General features: G+C 44.3%; 2 protein-coding genes across 2 annotated transcripts in view; both read right to left on the minus strand.

The window, feature by feature from the left end:
• Positions 1–10: 10 nt before the first annotated feature.
• gpr108 (G protein-coupled receptor 108) lies at positions 11–7,705 on the minus strand. Its single transcript, XM_076147965.1, has 18 exons — positions 7,108–7,705; positions 6,768–6,887; positions 6,540–6,590; positions 6,227–6,318; positions 6,072–6,136; positions 5,387–5,622; positions 5,227–5,289; positions 4,981–5,079; positions 4,761–4,894; positions 3,896–3,971; positions 3,548–3,621; positions 3,335–3,452; positions 2,971–3,101; positions 2,839–2,882; positions 2,683–2,732; positions 2,376–2,459; positions 2,083–2,204; positions 11–1,882 (listed from the first exon to the last, which is right to left on the minus strand). The coding sequence occupies exons 1-18, from the start codon at positions 7,204–7,206 to the stop codon at positions 1,795–1,797; spliced, it is 1,746 nt and encodes a 581-aa protein (XP_076004080.1). The 5' UTR covers positions 7,207–7,705; the 3' UTR covers positions 11–1,794.
• Positions 7,706–13,540: 5,835 nt separating this feature from the next.
• The window catches only part of LOC142996655 (ubinuclein-1-like), a 6,420-nt gene continuing 541 nt past the window's right edge, over positions 13,541–19,419 (minus strand). The window contains exons 2-14 of the mRNA XM_076147652.1: positions 19,278–19,385; positions 18,989–19,087; positions 18,682–18,819; positions 18,444–18,532; positions 17,544–18,123; positions 17,352–17,422; positions 16,610–16,739; positions 16,382–16,524; positions 15,745–15,864; positions 15,390–15,533; positions 15,068–15,118; positions 14,335–14,943; positions 13,541–13,835 (exon numbers count right to left, since the gene is read on the minus strand). Of these exons, the coding sequence (XP_076003767.1) occupies positions 14,355–14,943; positions 15,068–15,118; positions 15,390–15,533; positions 15,745–15,864; positions 16,382–16,524; positions 16,610–16,739; positions 17,352–17,422; positions 17,544–18,123; positions 18,444–18,532; positions 18,682–18,819; positions 18,989–19,087; positions 19,278–19,385 (2,262 nt within the window). The 3' untranslated portion in view covers positions 13,541–13,835; positions 14,335–14,354. The remainder of the gene's footprint in view (positions 13,836–14,334; positions 14,944–15,067; positions 15,119–15,389; positions 15,534–15,744; positions 15,865–16,381; positions 16,525–16,609; positions 16,740–17,351; positions 17,423–17,543; positions 18,124–18,443; positions 18,533–18,681; positions 18,820–18,988; positions 19,088–19,277; positions 19,386–19,419) is intronic.

A 19,419-nucleotide genomic window follows, 5' to 3' on the forward strand; every position in this document is an offset into this window, starting at 1 on the left:
CACAGCTCCATTTCAGACCTTTCCAGCTTTATTATGACAGCTCACACACACGCACACACACACACACACAAATACTCCTCTGTAACAAGTACAAAAGTGACAGATCTGTGTCCAGTTCACTGATGAACTTCCCGTCTGTAAACCCTGTACCAGTCTGGTGTCCGTGTTCACAGGCGGTTGTGGTTAAATCTCAGTAGTCTTGCCTCGACTCCTCGCCTTTACTCTTCCTCCCGTCTTTTAAGGAATCAAAACAACATCATTGAAACGGTGTCGGCGCTGTCTTAAACGCCGCCTGTGAAGCCTCTACGCAAAGTCTTAACAAAGTGTATCAACATCCTTTTTTTCCGGAAAAACTATTTACAAATGGTGATATAACCCGGTGCACGTGTTTCAGAACTTTCAGAACCAATAAGAATTAATAATAATAATAATAATAAAACGAGCTCCACACCAACGGCAAAAGCTAAAACCAAAAAGCAAGAGAAATGGAAACTAATGAACAGTGAAGTCACTTTTGTGCCGAGCTCGACACAGCGCAGCTTCTCAAATAAAGCTGTCAATAAACCCACCGGGGCTGTTGCTGTGGTTACTCGCAGGAGGGGATCCAAATGTGTGTGTTGAATGTGTGTATCTATTAAGAGGGTCCACATTTCACCCACGAGGGCTAATTTATCATATTTCTCAACCAATGTTACAGTGATGGAGGTGAGCTCAACCGTTAAAGCAATAAATTACAGCAGAAGTCCCATTATGGACTGTGAGGAAGTCTTCAACCTCTCTAACTAAAGCAATAATACTGAAACAAAACAGATTCAGAATGCAAATCAAAATATACAACAACTTACATCCATATATTTCAATACACAGGTCAAATACTAATGAATCCAAGTTATTGAAATTGTATATTATGTGGTGACGAGGTTGCGTGACCAAGAATGATCGACGGGACTTTACTGACCTCTGACCTGCTGGAGGGAGGAACAGTGTGTCCAGATTGTTGCCTAAGTTCCAAATCTAGTAAGTAGCCTATTACCTGAGTATGGGCTCTGAAGAGGGAGAGGGGACACACACACACACACACACACACACACACACACACACACACACACACACACACACACACACACACACACACACACACACACACACACACACACACACACACACACACACACACACACACACACACACACACACACACACACACACACACACACACACACACACACACACACACACACACACACACACACACACACACACAGCTAAGAGGCTCACAGAATGATCACTTAAATACAAACACACCCAAAGCGAGTCTTTTCTAAAACGATTATTATCTTTGGAGAGAGAGAGAGAAAGACTGAGAATAAGAGAGAGAGAGACAGAAAGAAACATGGAAAACTGTAAGGAACATCCCAAGCTCCCCTCCGTTTGATCCTGGAGTGTTCCGCTCATCAATCTAAGCAGGAAACCCTCCCTCCCCCCCCCCTCCCTCCTCCCTCCCTCAGAGTTTGTGGGTGGAGTGTTCTGACGAGTTAGGGAGCGTCCAACAACGAGTTTTTCTATTTTTTTTCTTCTTTTTTTGCATAGCCGGACAGTGGACATGCCCACTGCAACTGCTGAAAGAGTGTCAAAGGAGAGCTGTCACTGGGGTAGGGCAGGGGCTGGGGGGAGTGGGGTGGGGTGGGGTGGGGTTGGGGGGAGCGTGGGGAGTTGGTCCATGTTCACTCCTTTGTGCCGGCTGGCCTGGAGGATGTTTAAGTGGGCGCCTCCCAAAAGATGCAGCGTCTCCACTCACAAGGTGGATTCCCTCTGGCGCTCGCGTCCGTTAGACGTCTTCTTGACTTTGGTGATGCCCTCCAGAGCACCCGACTCAGTCATTCTGCACAGAGAGAGAGAGAGAGAGAGAGAGTGAGAGAGAGATAGAGTGTGACAGATAGAGAGTGTGACAGATAGAGAGTGAGAGAGACAGATAGATAGAGACAGACAGATGGAGATAGAGAGATAGTGGCTCATGTTTAAGTGCCGATTTCTTTCGGCTTTGATCAAATGAACGCTGCGGGCAGAGCGGGCGGCGCTTACACTTCATCCATCTCGACGTCCTCCTCGTCCTGGGGAAGCTGCAGGTAGGGGTTGTTGGAGGCGGGGCGGAACTTGTAGCCCGTCAACACAAAGAAGACCAGAGTCGACACCTCCACCAGGAACTGCAGAGGAGGGGAGGAGGAAGGAGCGTCGGTGATGAGGACAGTGACTCCCAACCAAAGACCAACACGACCAGCACGTAATGACAATAAACCTGAATTGACTACGTCTACACACGGGGGTCAGCCATTGAGATTAAAGCACATGGGAGGAAGAGTTTTATGGCCTCTTACCTCATAGCACCACTGCCACTGGAAAGGCATGGTCACCTTGAGCAGAATGGCTATGATCCTGGTAAAGTAGATGTAGCACACAATCTGTAGAGGGAGGAAGAGTGTCAGGCAGAGACGCAGGCAGGGAGCTTTAGATTCTGGCGGTGGAGGAAGCCTGTGATCAGGTGCCATGTGTTATGATCAATACAACATAAGGATATGAACTGATTGAGATTAAGATGGACTGGTTCATGTCTCCTGTGTGTATGTGTGTGTGTGTGTGTGTGTGTGTGTGTGTGTGTGTGTGTGGGGTTGTTCTGTTTCTCACCATCACATAATAATGCCGGAACAGCTTCAGCTTCTCCAAATTCATGGCAGCTGAGGAAAAGATGGAATAACAGTCAAAACAAATCGATTACAAGTACAAACGACTCAGTCATTCGTTTGTGTGTGTGTGTGTGTGTGTGTGTGTGTGGCTTCTCACCTTTGCCGTCGGTGCTGGAGGCCTCCTGGAGGTGACGGATGGACCTGCAAACACAGTTACGTCAGCAAACAAACTACAACTGCAAAGACAGAAAAACGTTTTACACACACACACACTCCCTCCCTCACTCACCAGACAACAGGGAAAAGGATGGCTCCACAGCAGATGAGGTCGACCAGGAAGAGGATCTGCCTCCAGAAGGCGTACTCACGGGAGCCCTCCTCTGTCGACTCGATGATGATGTAAGCCACGTTGGCCAGGACCTGAGGGAGAACCAGTGAGCGGGGTCATCAAAACTGAGGTGCAAAAGCAAGCCACACACACACACACACACACACACACACACACACACACACACACACACACACACACACACACACACACACACACACACACACACACACACACACACACACACACACACACACACACACACACACACACACACACACACACACACACACACACACACACACACACACACACACACACACACCTGGAGAGGAATGACAATCATGAAGATCTTCTTCTCCTTATCAGACAGGATGTATTTGACGAAGGCCCAGCCGGTGCCGATCAGTGCCAGCGTGATGAACAGCAGCGCCCCCTTGAGCCTACAGAGTGAAACAACACAAGCTGGTGTGAACATGACGCACATACACAACAGACTTTACTGATTCCAATAACCTCCCAGATCAGATCCACTTACAGGTGTGTGATGTAATACATGACGGCCCAGCCTTCAATACGATGCCCCTTCGTGTTGATGACGTAATAGTTGATCTGGGGGGGGGGGGGGGGGACGACAGGGGTCACACACTTTATTAGAGGTCCATAGATACCACCATGAGGTCCAGATGACGCACAGACAAATCACACAACGGCAACAAATACTGCAAGAGGTCAAAGGGTGGAGCGACGGCGGCACACAGAGCCTGAGCCTTCTTCCTCTCTGAACTCTAAATCCCTCAAAAAGCACAGAGCGGAGCTAAATGAAAAGGAGTTACAGAAGCAACAACGCCAGACCGAATGTGTCCCGGTGTGACGGTGCACTTACGCTGTGGAAGACCAGGGACGTGGCCTTGGTGAACGCCAACGCTGCCATCAACCAGTGGATTTTAAAAACGCTGTACCTGCAAAAAGAAAAGGAAGAGAGAAGAGTTAAACATCTTATCTGTGAATGCATCAGCAGCTTTCCAGGCAACACATCTCCAAACAGCATGACAGGCACTCTGCTGGCAGACTTTAGGTTTCTCCGGCTGAGTTCAGACCTGTGCTTCATTTGCTTTGTTCTGATTCAGGGAATGTTTGCCAACAATCCCTGATTCACACGTGAACACTTTCCTGCCGTCCCAAATGTGTAAACAAACGCCACGCGCTTGCAAACTGCTTTGTGATTGGTCAGATGCGACCAGGGAAGTGACCCCCCTCACCTGAAAGAAGTTAAAGAACGCGTCTAGACTACAAATCCAAAACAATGTGTTGCTGCTTCAAGTCAAAAAGATGAGAAGAGGCACTCTGATGGAGTCAAACAACTATTCACTAACAAGTTCTCTTCTGGTGATACATCAGGTGAGTTTGGTTAGAATCTTTATGAGCCTGTTCACATTATCAACAAACTCTTTCTCACAGCATGTACAGTAGAGTAAGTGAGTTGTATGGGTGTGTGTGTGTGTGTGTGTGTGTTGGCATATGTGGCGCTTGTCACCTGGCCTTGCTGGAAGGCTCTATTTAATTGACTGTTCTCATAGCGCTCGCCGTATCAGCCTGTACAAACAGACCTGACTTGGGAAAAGTATGCTAAACTTTGGACTAAGGGCCAGACTAGGTACAGCAAGATCCTGCTGTCTGTGTCTGTGTCTGTGTCTGTGTGTGTGTGTGTGTGTGTGTGCGGGTGTGTGTGTGTGTGTAGCCATGTGTACCTGTGCTTCATGAGTGTGTACACCCAGATCATGGCGGCAGTGAAGAACACTCCGGCCATGCAAATGTAAAGGCGTGAAAGGGGAATCTCTGCTGCGGACAGGTAGGCTCCTGGGTTACGCTCCGTCAGGTTCACCTGCAGAGAACACGTTAAGGTTACACACACACAAACACACACACCGACAGACACTGGCACACACGAAACAGGTGCGCTCAGCTTACGGTGAGCGAGTAGGGCAAGTCCACGCCGGTCATGTTGTGGCACAGGTGGAAGTTGAGGTTGTACAGTCCCTCAGCGTGCGTCCCCACCAACAAGTGGAACTGTGGACCAGGGACAAAAGTCAATATGGGTCAAATCCAGCCACGCACAAAAGAAAAGAAAAATAGCTCCACTGCCTCAATGACGCTCAAAGGAAATGGGGGTTATGCAGACTGGTAAACTATTGTGACATTGCGGGTTGTACTTACGCTGAAGTTGTATAAGCCGTTAATCTTGCTCAATGCTAAAGTCATCTGCTTGGTCTTGGACAGCTGAAAGCAAAAATAGAGATTAGAAAGTGATCTCTCTCGCTCTTTGCGTTTGTTTCTCTCTCTCTTTCTCTCTTTCTTTCTTAAACACATTCCTCACCTCAAACATTTTCTCATCCTCGGTCTTCACCACCACTTCCTCCTTTGGCGCTTCCTCTATCTTCACCGCAGGTTCCTCCACCTGCTGGTTCTCCTTCTCTGTCTTTTCGGGCTGTTTCTCCTTCTCCGCCTCCTTCTTCTTGCCTCCATCGTCTGGTGTCTTGCTCTCCGCTGGGTTAGCCGGGGCAGCGGGGGGCGGGGCGGGAGGAGCTGGAGCCTCTCTGCTCTTCCTCTGACCTAATGCACACACACACCAGTTAACTACTTGCTACATAAATCAGCCAATTACCCAGCAGTGTGCACAAGGGGCCGTCTGAAAATGACACCTGCTGTCACGTTGTGTCCGTTAGATAAGGAGCCTATTGAACCTTCATTATAGATAAACACACACGTCAATGAGCGCCCGTTACTGATGCCACATTACTGCCAATGTCACTTCCAAACCAGCCCCTTGAAGACAGCGGTGATTTGGAGACAACCAATCACAGCGGTGGTCATTTCCATACCAACAACTCCAACACGCAACGGCCGGTTTGGTTGCCGGTTTGCATGGATTCTTTTCGTCAACAAACGTCACAAACTCGATACACCCAAGGAAACTGCACCGACTCACTAATATAGAGCAGAATATAGATCCTTTAATGTGCTCTACATGTAGAGGAAGAGGAGGGTTAAGTGTCTCTGACCTTTGGGAGGAGGCACCCTTGCCGTCAAAGTGTTGTCCTGCTCGCCGAGCGCTTTGACGGTGACGCTACGCAAAAAGACAACACGCAACAAAGTCAACCTTCACACCTCGGTGTTACACGCAGTTAGGGTTTTAAACACACCCACACACACACACCTGAGGCTGTTGATGTCAATAAGAAAAAGGATGAGCGGCTCGTCATTGGTTGACTTCTTCAGGGTGAGTGGACACGTCTCCGTCTCTTCTGCCTGGAGGGAAGCACGTTCACAAACAGTCAGTACGTTTTAGATTTAACATGTTCATGTCCAGAGCACGTCCTATTACCTACACACACACTTTACAACTCTGACATAAAAAGAAACAAATATCACTAATAATCATAATTGGTACAGCTCGCTATAGTTGCATTGCAGCGTGACATTACACACACACACACACACACACACACACACACACACACAGTACTTACAGTGTAGGACAGGACCCCACTCACACGAGACCTGGAGAGGCTGAAGCCAACCTGAAAAATGAGCCAAATCAAATTATCAACTAGGCGAACATGATGCATGCATATCACAGTTTCACCATGGGGATGACAACACGTCACTGCTTTGTCTCTTCAACACACAGACCAAAATATTTTACTTATTGAATAAATGACTTATTCAAAGATCACACACACACACAGGTCTCTTACCAGGTAGTTGGTGTAGTTGATCAGCTTCTCGTTAAGGTGCAGAGAAAGCAGTTTGACATCCAGAGTTCCATTTGCATAAAAACCAAATGTATTCAGGGGGACGACAGATCGAGTTTCATTCTAGGAGACAGAAACACACAAAGAGCAGAATGTCAAAGCTGTCGGGTCAGATGAAGAAGGCTCAAGTTCACTCACTCTAAACACACACACTCAGTCTGTTTGGGACGATGCTGAGGAAGATAACATCACACTGAAGCTAACTAGCGTCTCCTTACCGCTACTATCCAAGATAACTGGCTGGTTAACTTAAGCATGACGACATATCGTGCGGTCGACTTACCGTTAGAGTGAGAGTGTGTATCCTCGCTGTGCATCGACCCAGGAACAGTACAAGTAAAAATCCAACCGCAACAAACCGTCTGCTGTGTCCCGCGGCCATCACCAGGTCGCCAACGTGCTAACTACAGCTACAATCTCACCAGATGGTTGAATTAAGGCAGCTAACACCAGCTAGCGGTGTTTCTCTACAGTATCGGAGCTAGGTTGCGGTTACGAAAACCTTTAATATCACTCCGTATATTCTTTAGTGGGTGTCGTGTTCAGTTAGAAACGATATGTTGCGACGCGATAACATCTACAAACGTCTTCTGTTTTCCTGTTATTTCTCTCTTTCCTCGTAGCTCATAAAGGCAAACGCTCGCTTCCTGGTGTGCTAGCAAGAACCACAAAATTATCAAGGTGTGGACAACCACCGCTAATAGCTAACTTCCGTTAATACGGAACCTACGTGAATCCAAAATGTGATCAAGTCGATCAGAGTGGGTGAAAGATCAATACAAATTTATTTTAACAGCTTTCTATATGAACGACCCATTTCCAGTGTGTTTTTTTCCTCTCAAAGAAGTACGTAGTTAACGGCCGCCGGCTTGTCCACACCTTGAATAGAAATCCTAGATATGATCACGTGGTTCCACGTTCAGTCAGCTTCCGGCTCAAGTAGGTCACGTGAGTAACCTCCACGTTGGATGAATTTAACGGGGTTGCCATGTCCGCCGAAAAGCGCTGTTAAATTTCAAACCAAAATGCTGCCAGTGTCTTACTCACGCAAACGCCGTACAAAATACTCAGCGGAAGTTCACGCTCGAAAGCTGCAGCAAATACGAGTGTATGTGTTAAATTCCCAATCTCTTCATTTCTTTATCTAAACTCGAATTTTGTGTGCAGAATGTAGATTATGACCAGCAATGTTGCAATTCTTCAGCATTTGCACTGTGAAGGTCACTGCAAAGTATTCTCCATATACTGTATACACTATCTCATCTTCCTCAGTGCTGAGTGATTAATTAAAATGTAGTTAATCACTTAGTTAATCAATAAATTCACTAAATTAAGTGTGTTCACTTGATCTAGCGCTGATTCAGCTTATCAGGTGTGGGAGAAGCAGGGCAGATGGGAAGTATAGTGTTGTGGCCCAAGAATGATAACAACTTGTGCTTCTATGCAGATGTTTTTATTGTTCTGTTTACAGAGGGTATATTGGAAACAGTTGCCAAGAAAATAAGAGTTTTAAAATAACATAGTTACATGCGTTAACTTTTGATTAAATTGAGCCGGTAATCAGAAAGTCTAACAATAGGCTATAAAGGAACTAAAGCATTCCCTCTAGTCTCATCCATTGCCAATTGCCAAAGTATTTTTACTTGAAATTCTTGCTCCAGTAACCCTAGTTCTGGCAGTACAAAATGTCCCTTGTTTGGAAATACTGGTTTCAGTATTTCAAATGAAACCTGTTCTGCCAGTCACATGTGGACATCACTGACATGTACCCAACTACACTGAAAGAGAGAGAATGTAACACGTGGCAGGTACATGGTGTCCTCTGTATCTGACACACAGCAGGAGGTGTAGCATTTTGTCTGTTCAGCAGTTTGAACAGAATATGTGGAGCTTTGTCTCGTGGCCAACTGTATCTAATTACTTACTGCATGTGTGTTTTCTTTCAAATCTGGGCTCTTTATTTAGGAGCTCTGAGGCCACATGTTCACCGAAGCTATCTATCATATCATCAGTTTAGCAAGTGGCAACATCAGTGCTCAGATCATCCGGATACTCCAAGAGCATCTGGCCAGATTTTGAGTATCTGGCAACAGGCACAAAGGCATTTGGGCCGCATTCTTGTGGGAACCTATGCAGTTCCATTCTTGTTCACAGTTTGTGTTCTTATAAGGTTAGATATGCAGGACCAGAGATTTGACAAATCAGCAACCTCTGTTCACCCACGGGCACATCTTATTTTTATTGAAGAATGCATCTGAAGACATAACTATGAGCATGTGGTTACAAAACAGTTTAGAGGTTGTTTTTTTTTATCAATAATGGTCATAAGTAATATGCAGTCATACACATGAGAAATGGGTGCAATGGGAAACAACAGCGAGAAAACAGACATTTACGATGACATCAATGTGAACATGGTGGTGTAAATCAGTGATTTTTAACCGCTGTGCCGTGGCCGTGGGAAATTATCCAACTTCACTTAATAAGTCCACGAGCCAATCCGCCCCCCTCCCCCTGGTGTAAATGACATCACTGCTGTTAGTATGATGATTGATTTACAGTGGGTCGCTATTAGGGATGGAAGATTGATCATTACTTTTTGTGCAGTGTTTAAACGATATGAATCGACTGGGGTCCCATAGATGGCAATAAGTGGGCAGAGATGTAGAGGCCTTCCCAAAATGGCATACATCATATTAAAGTAACCAGATCAGCAATCGTGTAACCTTAGGGCAGAAGAAAAACATGTGGCCCAGATGACAATATGGGTTGGAACCTCTACCACATTTATCCTCTACATTTCAGATAGTCACACACTTTGGAGAGGGCACATCTTAAAACATAAAAATAGGAAAACTTGCACACTTGCAGATAAGACTGTAATCGTTGTTTCCCAGTATGCTCATTCATCATTAGTTGTTTTGCTTCATATTAAGTGATCCACCAAATGTGTTATTGTTGAATATGGGAGCGACGAGCACACTCCCACTCTGAGCAGAGACTGTGATCCCAGGTTGTTGCAGAGTAGATGCGGCTGTGGAAGCAGTAGGACCTGGGGTTTGTTCAGCTGCAGCTCCCTCTGAAGAGGAAACAGAGACACAAATGGGGACAGAGACACAATGAAAAATCAAGCTTGTGCTGATATTAGAAATAGCGACAATAAGGTAGAAACCATTTTAACACATCAAAACAATCACCTGTGTATGTTTTCTGTAACTGTTGTGCAGCATTGTTGTGCTTCATCTTCTTGAGGGCCTCAACAGTGACGTCTACAGCAGGTTTTTCACCGTAGCAGCTAATCATCATGCTCACAGTGTCGTGCCGAGCTAGTTTCTCCAGGCGGCTCCTATTTATTGGTTTACAGCCTTTCAACAATGGCAGAGAAAGGTACCACCTAAATAACTTGAACTCATCCTCGTTCAGGTCCTCTAGAGTCTCAAGGAGAAGATGTGGATCCAACATTTCAGATCACTGAATGAGAGTAGGGGAGAATAGAAACTCAGTTTCCATTTTATCCATTAATAGTGAGTCAGTTTTTGCTGGAAAAATGTTTCACAAAAGACAAAACATCTAAGCAGAAGTCCAAACAGTGTCTCGATCACATTAAAGCTCCAAACTGAAACCCACATGAAGACAGAAGGGCAAAAACCCATCAAACGTCTACACAGGAATGGAAGCTGCTAGTGAAGTTAAACTGCACATCTTTAATATACAGACCACCAAACAACTAAATAAGCTCATTTATCGCTGTTTCTTGCTAATTTACTTACAACACATAGAGTAATGATGCATTCATTCGTACAAATGATGTGGATGTATTGGGACAAAAATGAACGTGACTTCCATGAGGATTGGAGGAGTGAATCAGTGTTTACCTTAACATTAGTCTATGTAGATGTATTAACCATGATTATGTACAACACAAGCATGATGATGTGGAACAGAGCGAGTAGTAACTCAGCTCAGGAGATCCAGTGGATCCTAGTCTTTCTATACTGTGTAACCCACTGGGCTGCATAATGCACAGCACACAATATACAGTAGTATGCTGTTACTATGGAAGTATATGTGTATATGAATATAAAAAGAAAAGAAGTATTACACAAAAAATATTGAACTGATGATTGATGATTAAAATCAAATCAAATGCAAAGTGAAGCCACAAAACAAGCAAACAGCAAACATGTCAAAACACAGAGGTGAACAGTATCAACGTGACTCACAGCAGAGCGGCTGGTCGCGCTGTAGCGTGCTGTTACCAAGGTGACCGACTGAGTCCGCAGGTCCGACACAGACACACGGCGCATGTAAAGCAAATGGCGCAGACTTCACATACTTTCATTTTCAAATAATAAGGAAGTAGGCACTGCCAGGCAGTGGTGATAACCCGGAATAGTCCAGCGCGTCTTAAGAACAAACATCTGCTGTTTAATGAGTGGACCAACTCTATAAGAAGAGTTAGTCCACATCTATAAGAAGATGACGTAAACACATCATTTAGATCGTTTCGGAAACAAAATGTCAAACTATGTGTGTGAATTTAGGTCAAGTTTACTGGGTTAAACATTAAGAACTTGAACCTGAGATGGATGATGAGGACCAGTAGGTGGCGTTTAAAGGCTGTTGGATTCATGTGTGTTTCAGGCGAACCCCTCTGACACTTTAGAACTCTAAAGGTATATTATTTAAACATGCAACAAGACACTTTTTTTCCTCTGTTCCCAGGAGGATATGGAGTTCTATTCAAGTTGCGATTATGGTTATTTAACTCAATTCTCTCTCTGTTTCTGTATTTTCTTGTGCTTTTTCTTGTTTAAGCTCTGCTAAGTTTGTGCAGGTTTTAGTTTTCACCTTATTATTCCCTAAGCCTTATGCAACTCCTGTATCTGATAGTTAATGTTTCAATGTATCAGCCACCCTGATACATTGGCTGGCCCCCCACTCACCAGTCGCAAATGCATGATATGCTTCTATCTGAGCTTGAATTATGCGTTTCAACAAATGTATTCAGTCAGCTGTAGCGGCTGTTTCAACCCGTATCTCAATATTTAAATCCCACACAGCCCCTCGTAAAAGGCAATATATATCACCTTAATAAGAGTATAACCCAAGTCAAGTCCATTTTATTTGTATAACCCAATATCACATACAATGTCTTTACAGGCCCACAACATCAGGAAAATTCCAGACCCGAACCAAAAAGCTCTCTGGGCGGGGTCTGGTCTTAATGTATAAGGAAAAAAAGGAAGAAACATCGGGAGAGGGGCCCATGGGCCAGAGAAGTGATCAGTACAGTCATGGGATGTAAGATGAGCGGATCAAGGAAGGATGGAGAGAGAAAATCAGCTAATGTGCCCCATCCTCTCACTACACTCACACTATAACTGAGCAAGAGCGGACAGAGTCTATCGAAGCCCTGAACTAAACCTGGGTTGGCTAATCACTCTCCTGCAAATTGGAGACTGTGCTTCCTGTTCATTGGAAGTAAACTGGAAAGAGGTGCGTTTTTAGGCAGGATTTAAACATATCTAGGGATCCTGCCTCTTTAACGATTGCAGAATGTGCGTTCCAGAGAAAAGGAGCGCAGTACGAAAATGTCTTTGCCTTGAACTGTGGGATGACAAGCAGGCCTGCCTGCTGAGACCTTAAGGGTCATGCAGGACTGTAAGTGGCAATAGGGTCAGAAAGATACACTGGAGCTAGGCCATGTAGTATCTTTTAAGTAAGAAGTAAGACCTGATACTGACAGGAAGCCAATGTAGCGACGCTAGGACTGGTGTGATGTGATCAAGTAGTTGAAAAAGTCTTGCTGCAGTGCTTTGAACAAGCTGCAGTTTTTTCAGGGCGGGGGAGCTCAGGCCAAAGAAGAGGACATTACAATAATCCAACCTGGAGGTGACAAATGCATCAATTAGTGTTTCAGCATCTGCTTTGCTAAGGAACAGTCTGATTCTGGCAATATTTTGGATATGGAAGTATGCAACCCTTGTCACATTGTTAATGTGGCTGCTGAATGTTAGGTCTTTGTCAAGTGTTACGCCCAGATTATTTGCTGATGCCGAGCATCGGATGGGACCATCGGCAAAATCAATCAATCAATCAATCAATCTCTGTTTCTTTGGCCCTAAAATCAGCATTTCAGTTTTGTTGACATTAAGAAGCAGAAAATATTTTGTCCAAGTTTATTTCCAAGAGGGAGCATTTAGATTGAAAAGACTAATGGACCCAATACAGAATACCAAACTTTACAGGGTAGCAAGGCAAATTGGTATTATTTAGTTAAACAAAGTGAAACCTATTTGTTAGGTAGGACCTAAACCAAAAAGTGTGAGACCACCAATGCCATTGTGGTTCTCAAGACGATCAAGTAGAATATTATGATCCACAGTGTCAAAGACTGCACTTAGATTCAAGGAGAATTAGAACTGAAGTAGCACTAGAATCAGTGGAAAGAAGTAGGTCGTTTGAAACCTTGGTCAGAGCGGTTTCAGTGCCGTGTATGAGCATGAAGCCAGATTGTTATGGCTCAAATAATTTGACGCAAATGTACCCGTTTGTAGATTGACATCTACACGTTTACCTGTATGTAACTGTGCTGCCATGATTAAATAGCTCAGCAGCACCTCAGCAGCGGGAATTAATCGTTGTTTGTGTCATCTGAGTTTGTCGTCTCTCATAGGGACAGTTACAACACAAGACAACCTGGAACCATTAAGACTCTACAGACTCATAGCAGATGGCTATACAGCCTGTAATATCTTTATTAGTTATTTATTTCATTTGCCATTTGTTTTCCCAATACATCCATTTTACATACAAGCCAGTGTTGAAAACCAAAAATTGTATTGTGCCATTCTCACATCACATTGTGAACAGCTGTGTAGCCCCATTACCACTTTTGCTTTATGGTAAAGTTCACCTGTGTGCCGTTTGCATATTAGGTAAGCATCATCTCATCATCATCATCAATCCCAGGGTTCAGGTGGCAAATCAAACAATACTGCTCAACATCTGTAAAGAAAAGAGTTCCTGCATTTTAGCAGACATTCGCTGGCTCAATACATTTTAAAGCTACAGTTAGTAACTCTTACAACATTTTTTATTGAATTTGTTAAAATATAAGTCAGCTCTCTGTTAGCAACTCCTGCTGTTAGGATTTGCTTCCGGCAGTTCAAGAAATAGAATAATAGTGGATCCAGTTTAGTCCCCCATCCCGGCCACTGCAAAAGTTACCAACTGCTGCTTTAACACTTCTTCAAGGCTGCACCAGCAACATGTGTCAAAGAAACAAGAGCTAGTAATGAGTGCTATCTGCTTGACATTATTATCTGGACTATATTGTTGAACGTTATGCAGACCTGGGCCCCAAATTATTTGAGAATCTACAAAGCAACTGAACATGTTAGATTTTAGGTTCTATATTTACTCTTATTATCTTCTTATGTTGGCATTTATTTATCCAAAGGTTTGAGAATGGGGTACCTCAGAAATAATTGACATGCAGACTTACTGTGTACGCATCTTTGTTCTTTATGTTATGATGATTACGTCAGCATCTTCAGACATAGCTCGCATTTTGGATAAACCTCCATGTCCGGCAAAATCGCCATTCTGCAACACATGAGGTGCAGCAACACGGCACTCTCTGTTCCCTGGGAAAGCCACCGGACTGGACTGGGGTGGAGGAGGAGGAAGAGGGGGGCTTTGCAGGTCCAAACCGAGGCTCCAGGCCGACTGCTTACATTTTGCAATAGCCGCTGCGAGGAGCTCCTGGGAAATGGTTTGTGTGAGCGGCTGCGCTCTTGCCAGTGCTTGTTCAGCCAAGAGATCCAGGAGTGAATGAGTGGGAGCCGGAGTGGAGCTGATCAGAGGCTGCTTATCCGTCTCTACAGGTGTGGAGGAACCCACAGCCACACCTTCTCCCAGTTTAGCCTCCATCTTTTTCATGACTGACATCTCCCTTTCCCCAGCAGGGAGGTCTTCATATAGAGAGGCGTCCATTTCCAGAGCGAGTCCTCCCTTCAGGGAGATGCTTTCAGGGGAATCGCCCCAGCTGTGCGACACACTGGGACCCTCACTGACGAAGGACTGCTTCTTCTCCATCTTGGTCTTCTTTACTCTGTATAAGCCGACACAAACACAGGTCAGACTTTTCTTTACAATTTTGTTTTAGCTTTTAAGTAGATCTGCAAATTCACAACAAAGTGCTGAGCTAAAAGAGTGGGATCTGCTCTTAAACTCACAGTAATGAAGCAGGGAGGCCTATTATTTTCCTGCTCTCTCTCATCAACACCCTAGGAACAGAAGGCATGGATTTATACATGGGAATGCTGCAAAACAGAAAACCCCCAATGTACAAAGAAGCAGTACGTAAGACAAGTGTCTGGAGGTGTGTGTGTGTGTGTGTGTGTGTGTGTGTGTGTGTGTGTGTGTGTGTGTGTGTGTGTGTGTGTGTGTGTGTGTGTGTGTGTGTGTGTGTGTGTGTGTGTGTGTGTGTGTGTGTGTGTGTGTGTGTGTGTGTGTGTGTGTGTGTGTGTGTGTGTGTGTGTGTATTTGAGTTTGCACCTGGACTGCATCCATCCTTTTGGCCATAGCTGTTTGACCTCATTGTCTAAGAAGGTCTTGAGGTACTCCTCCACCTCCTGGCTCTCTTTCCTCTCCGTTTCATATCTGTCCATCTTTGCACTCACCACATGACACAGGCACTCTCTGCATATATATATATATATATATATATATATATATATATATATATATATATATAAATAAATAAATAAAAGAGAGAGAGAGAGAGAGAAAGAGAAAGAGAAAGAGAAAGAGAAAGAGAGAGAGAGAGAGAGAGAGATCTTATTTACAAGTGAGGGAAACAATGCAACGCTAAAAGCCGATCATGTCAAACAGTCTGAGCTTTAGATCCCACCTGATTTCCTCGTTCCATCTGAACAACTTTGTCGGGCCTCTCTTCACACTTTTTTCCTCCACTTTAGCCGCTGGGCCCACATTCCCCTTTTGCTTGCCCTCGTTACAGTCCTCTGTTGTCCTAACGAGAACAAAAGCAGAGTTCGCAGTGGAATAGAGGGAAACATGTTTCCGCTGAACCCTCACTAGATAGAACCAAACTAGAAAGAACACCAACTCTTCAGAGATTGTGAACCTTGTGAATAGGCATTACGCGTTTGCCTTGTAATTCAAAGAACACTGGCGCTTCGAAGAGGCTTGTGGTGATAATTAACAGCTAAGATGTGACTAAGATTCAACCGTGCATTTCCACCCTTCTCCTGTATTAGACAGACTGTGTAGAGATTGGTTTAATTTATGAGGAATTTTAGCCAAGATGGATCACACTGCAACACACTCCATATGAGGTCAACAGCTGACAATGTGGGGTGAATTACTTATACTCCTCCAAACCAAACTGCACCTACAACATATCGAATAAAAGACTGAGGGAGACTGAAAAGAAAGAAGAGAATGGTGCAAGTAAATGGAGTAAAACCTGTAAAATAAAGTTAAAAGGGGCATATTTTCTTAATCATACCAAATGCCAATTTACATACTTTGAGGACTTGACATATGCCAGGCAGTTGTCATGGAAACATGCAATCTGCTCTGGCATGGCTCTGCCAATGGCCTCCTTAAGTTTCTGCATGGGATGCATGCATGCCTCCTTATCAGTATGATCTTCCTTATCAGCGTCATCCTGTGTGTCAGTGCAAGTTACAGTCAACAACAGTCACAGGCTTATCAAACTAGCATTTTTGGATTATTAAAACACACACACTCACCGCATGTGTGAGCAGCAGCTTCTTCACACGTTTGAGGAGTGTCTCTCTGCTGCATGGCAGGAAAGAGGACAGGTGTGTGTACACCTTGGAGCGCAGCTGGCCACCCTGATCACGGCACTGCAACTCAACACTGCATCAAGATACAGTCATAGTGCTGAGAGAGGCACTACAAGAGCCACCTTATTCACTATCACACCCAGCTGAGGGCAAGTTCACACTGGAATCTCTTGCAACATGCTGAGACTAAACTCGGACATCGTAGTAACATCTAATGTTTGGAATCAAAACAATCTATCTGCAGTGTTTCTTTTCACACAGGATGAGATTACAATTTTTCAAGCCCCTTTTACACTTTGTATTGAAATGCTCTGTATCTTGATTACTTCATCCGATGTCCAGACTTTGAAAGCGTTGGGTATTTGGATCTGATTGGATCTTACTGGGCACAAATAAAGCCCACGTTTCCTTCTTGCTTGATCGATTAGTTTAGATAATAAAGCACGGACTGATGCCGTGGGTGTGCGAGAGGCCGAGTCTGACGTTTTCAGCTTATAAGAGGATCTTACTTCTTAGATCCATACTGGCCCGGTGGAATTAGAGTGTATATGGATCACAATGTGTTAGGGCTGCTTTCACACTTTGCCTTATCATACAATTTTCCTGTTATCTGGATAACTTGAGTGCATGTGAATGTGAGGTGGAAATGTGGGCATAGGTAGTATCAAGCTGATGGGCAACTTACTCCAGCAGAATTGAGTTGATTTCTGGAGTGAAGAACTTAACTTTTGACTCCCCCTCAGATGTCTTAGCAGCCTGAATGAGAGAAATACATTTTCCGAACTTCCACTCCATGTTACAAACATCACACACATGGACACTGTAAATATCAGTACAAATATCAAACAACCATATCGCTAATGAAGCCCAACCTCACCACCATAAGCTTTCCAATGCTGCCTTGTAGTCCTGCAGGAAGCCCATCCGGCAGGGGGACACTCTGAGATGCGGTCGTCTTGGTTTCTGACAGGAGCTGGTTTGGCGGTGGGTGAGGCTTCGGCTGCACGTTCATCTTCATCTTGGAGCTTGGAAGTTGAGCTTGGGTATGACAAGCAAAACCATGGGTGGTGTGATCCTCAGGTTTGGTCTGAGGCTCTTTGTCTGTGGCAGGTGGAGCCAGTGCTTTCGGTGACATCGTCTCTTCAGTGACATCCAACAGGGAGTCCAGATCTAAGTCAAAATCCATCGTGCTGGCCGCTTGGATCAGTGCGTGGTCAGCTGTTGATCCAATTAATGTCAGGAGCGGATCCGTCAGGCCCGTATCGCCACCGCCGGCCGCATCAGCCGGGAACAGGGGGATTGTGGGTGCTGCCCTCCGCTTCCCTCTATACATTTTTTGCCTTTCCCTGTTCTTCTCCCTTTGGAACTTTTTCAGCATGTTTGTGACACTTAAAGTGCCAACAGGCTTCTTCTTCTTCTCCTTTGTGTGTTCATCAGCTCCAGTTTCAGAGGAAGTGCTGCAAGATGGGAACACGATGAGGGCGGATGCAATCAAACATGACCTGGTTTGCATCAATCACCATCACTGCCACCTCTTCACTCCAGTACAAAACTCTTATTTGAGTAATCCAGAAGCGGGACATAACTAAGTGCATTTACTCAAGCACAATGTGTAATTGTGTATAATGTGAGGTACTTTGATTTTACCTTCATTTGTACTATGACTACACTTCAAAGGGGAATATTGCAGTGTTCACTCCTCTTCATTTATGTGACTAAAGTTGCTTCTTAATACTGCAGATTCCTGATTCATGGCCAACATGAGTTTTGATCTCACCTCATCTTCACATCCATGTTGATTTCCATCTCTTCCTCTCTGCATTGTTTCTTCTTTGCCTTCCCCTGGCCACCATTTAGTTTACGTTTCTAAAAAGAATGTTTGATAGCTGTTAAGACTGAATACTGAATGCTCAATCCATTAAGGGGAAAATGAAAAGTGCAACAAATAGTTTTGGTATTAAAGAATGAAAAAGGTTTGATTATGAAACATGGATGAGTCAATAGCTAATACTTGCTTTAGATTGCTCAGAAAGTTTCCTTTCTGTAGTGTCCTCACGCTCTGTGTCAGAGGTCTGGCGGAACTGCAGAGGGCCAGAATTGATGTAGAATCCACCAAATGTGGTTGTGATGGAGGCTGGCACAAACTCGTCATACTGCAGAGAGCAGGCAGACGCAATATTATGGTCTGTTGAATATAAATAAATGTGTTCTGTGCAATAAAACAAGATGCAGATTGAAGATACATACAGAGAAGTATACTTATAAGCATTTTCCCTGAGACATTAGAGGGGAAATCTAAATGAAACGTCAGACTGGACTCACTGCCTCAGAGTTGTCGATGAAAGAATCCTCTTCATCATAACCATACCCAATATCTATCAAGTCCTGAATCCGATCCTTCATTTTCTTAGGCTTGTCACCCTGCAATGAGAGGGCCATTTAATTATACCACACTTTATATACTTACTATATTCACTTGTGTAGGTTGTTGACAGATCAGCATAAATGCAACTTTATCATAGAGTTCCTACAAAGTTTGAATGTGCTCAGGTCCACATGAAACACTTGAAAAGAAGTCAGAAGTGATTCATCAGTCTGAGAAGTTACTTACATATTTTTTCTCCAACCTTTTTGCAATGGCAGCCACCTCATCTTCATCTGCCTTCTCTTCCTCTTCAAACGCTCCAGGTGGACCTTTATTTTTAACCAAGTGGACGATCTAAAAAACATGTGAAAACTTAAATCTTTTACAA

Source organism: Genypterus blacodes, unplaced genomic scaffold (genome assembly GCF_046128005.1).
Source record: "Genypterus blacodes isolate CSIRO-AG114 ecotype Tasmania unplaced genomic scaffold, CSIRO-AGI_Gbla_v1 ptg000039l_1, whole genome shotgun sequence".
Classification (NCBI taxonomy): Eukaryota; Metazoa; Chordata; class Actinopteri; order Ophidiiformes; family Ophidiidae; genus Genypterus; species Genypterus blacodes.

Coding starts and splice junctions, on each gene's coding strand:
- gpr108 (XM_076147965.1), bottom strand. CDS start 7,206: ATGGCCGCGGGACACAGCAGACGGTTTGTTGCGGTTGGATTTTTACTT. Junction 2,883..2,970: donor ATCCTTTTCCCTGTTGTCTG/GTGAGTGAGGGA, acceptor CTGTGTTTGCAG/GTCCATCCGTCACCTCCAGG. Junction 2,205..2,375: donor AGTGGCAGTGGTGCTATGAG/GTAAGAGGCCAT, acceptor CCTCCTCTGCAG/TTCCTGGTGGAGGTGTCGAC.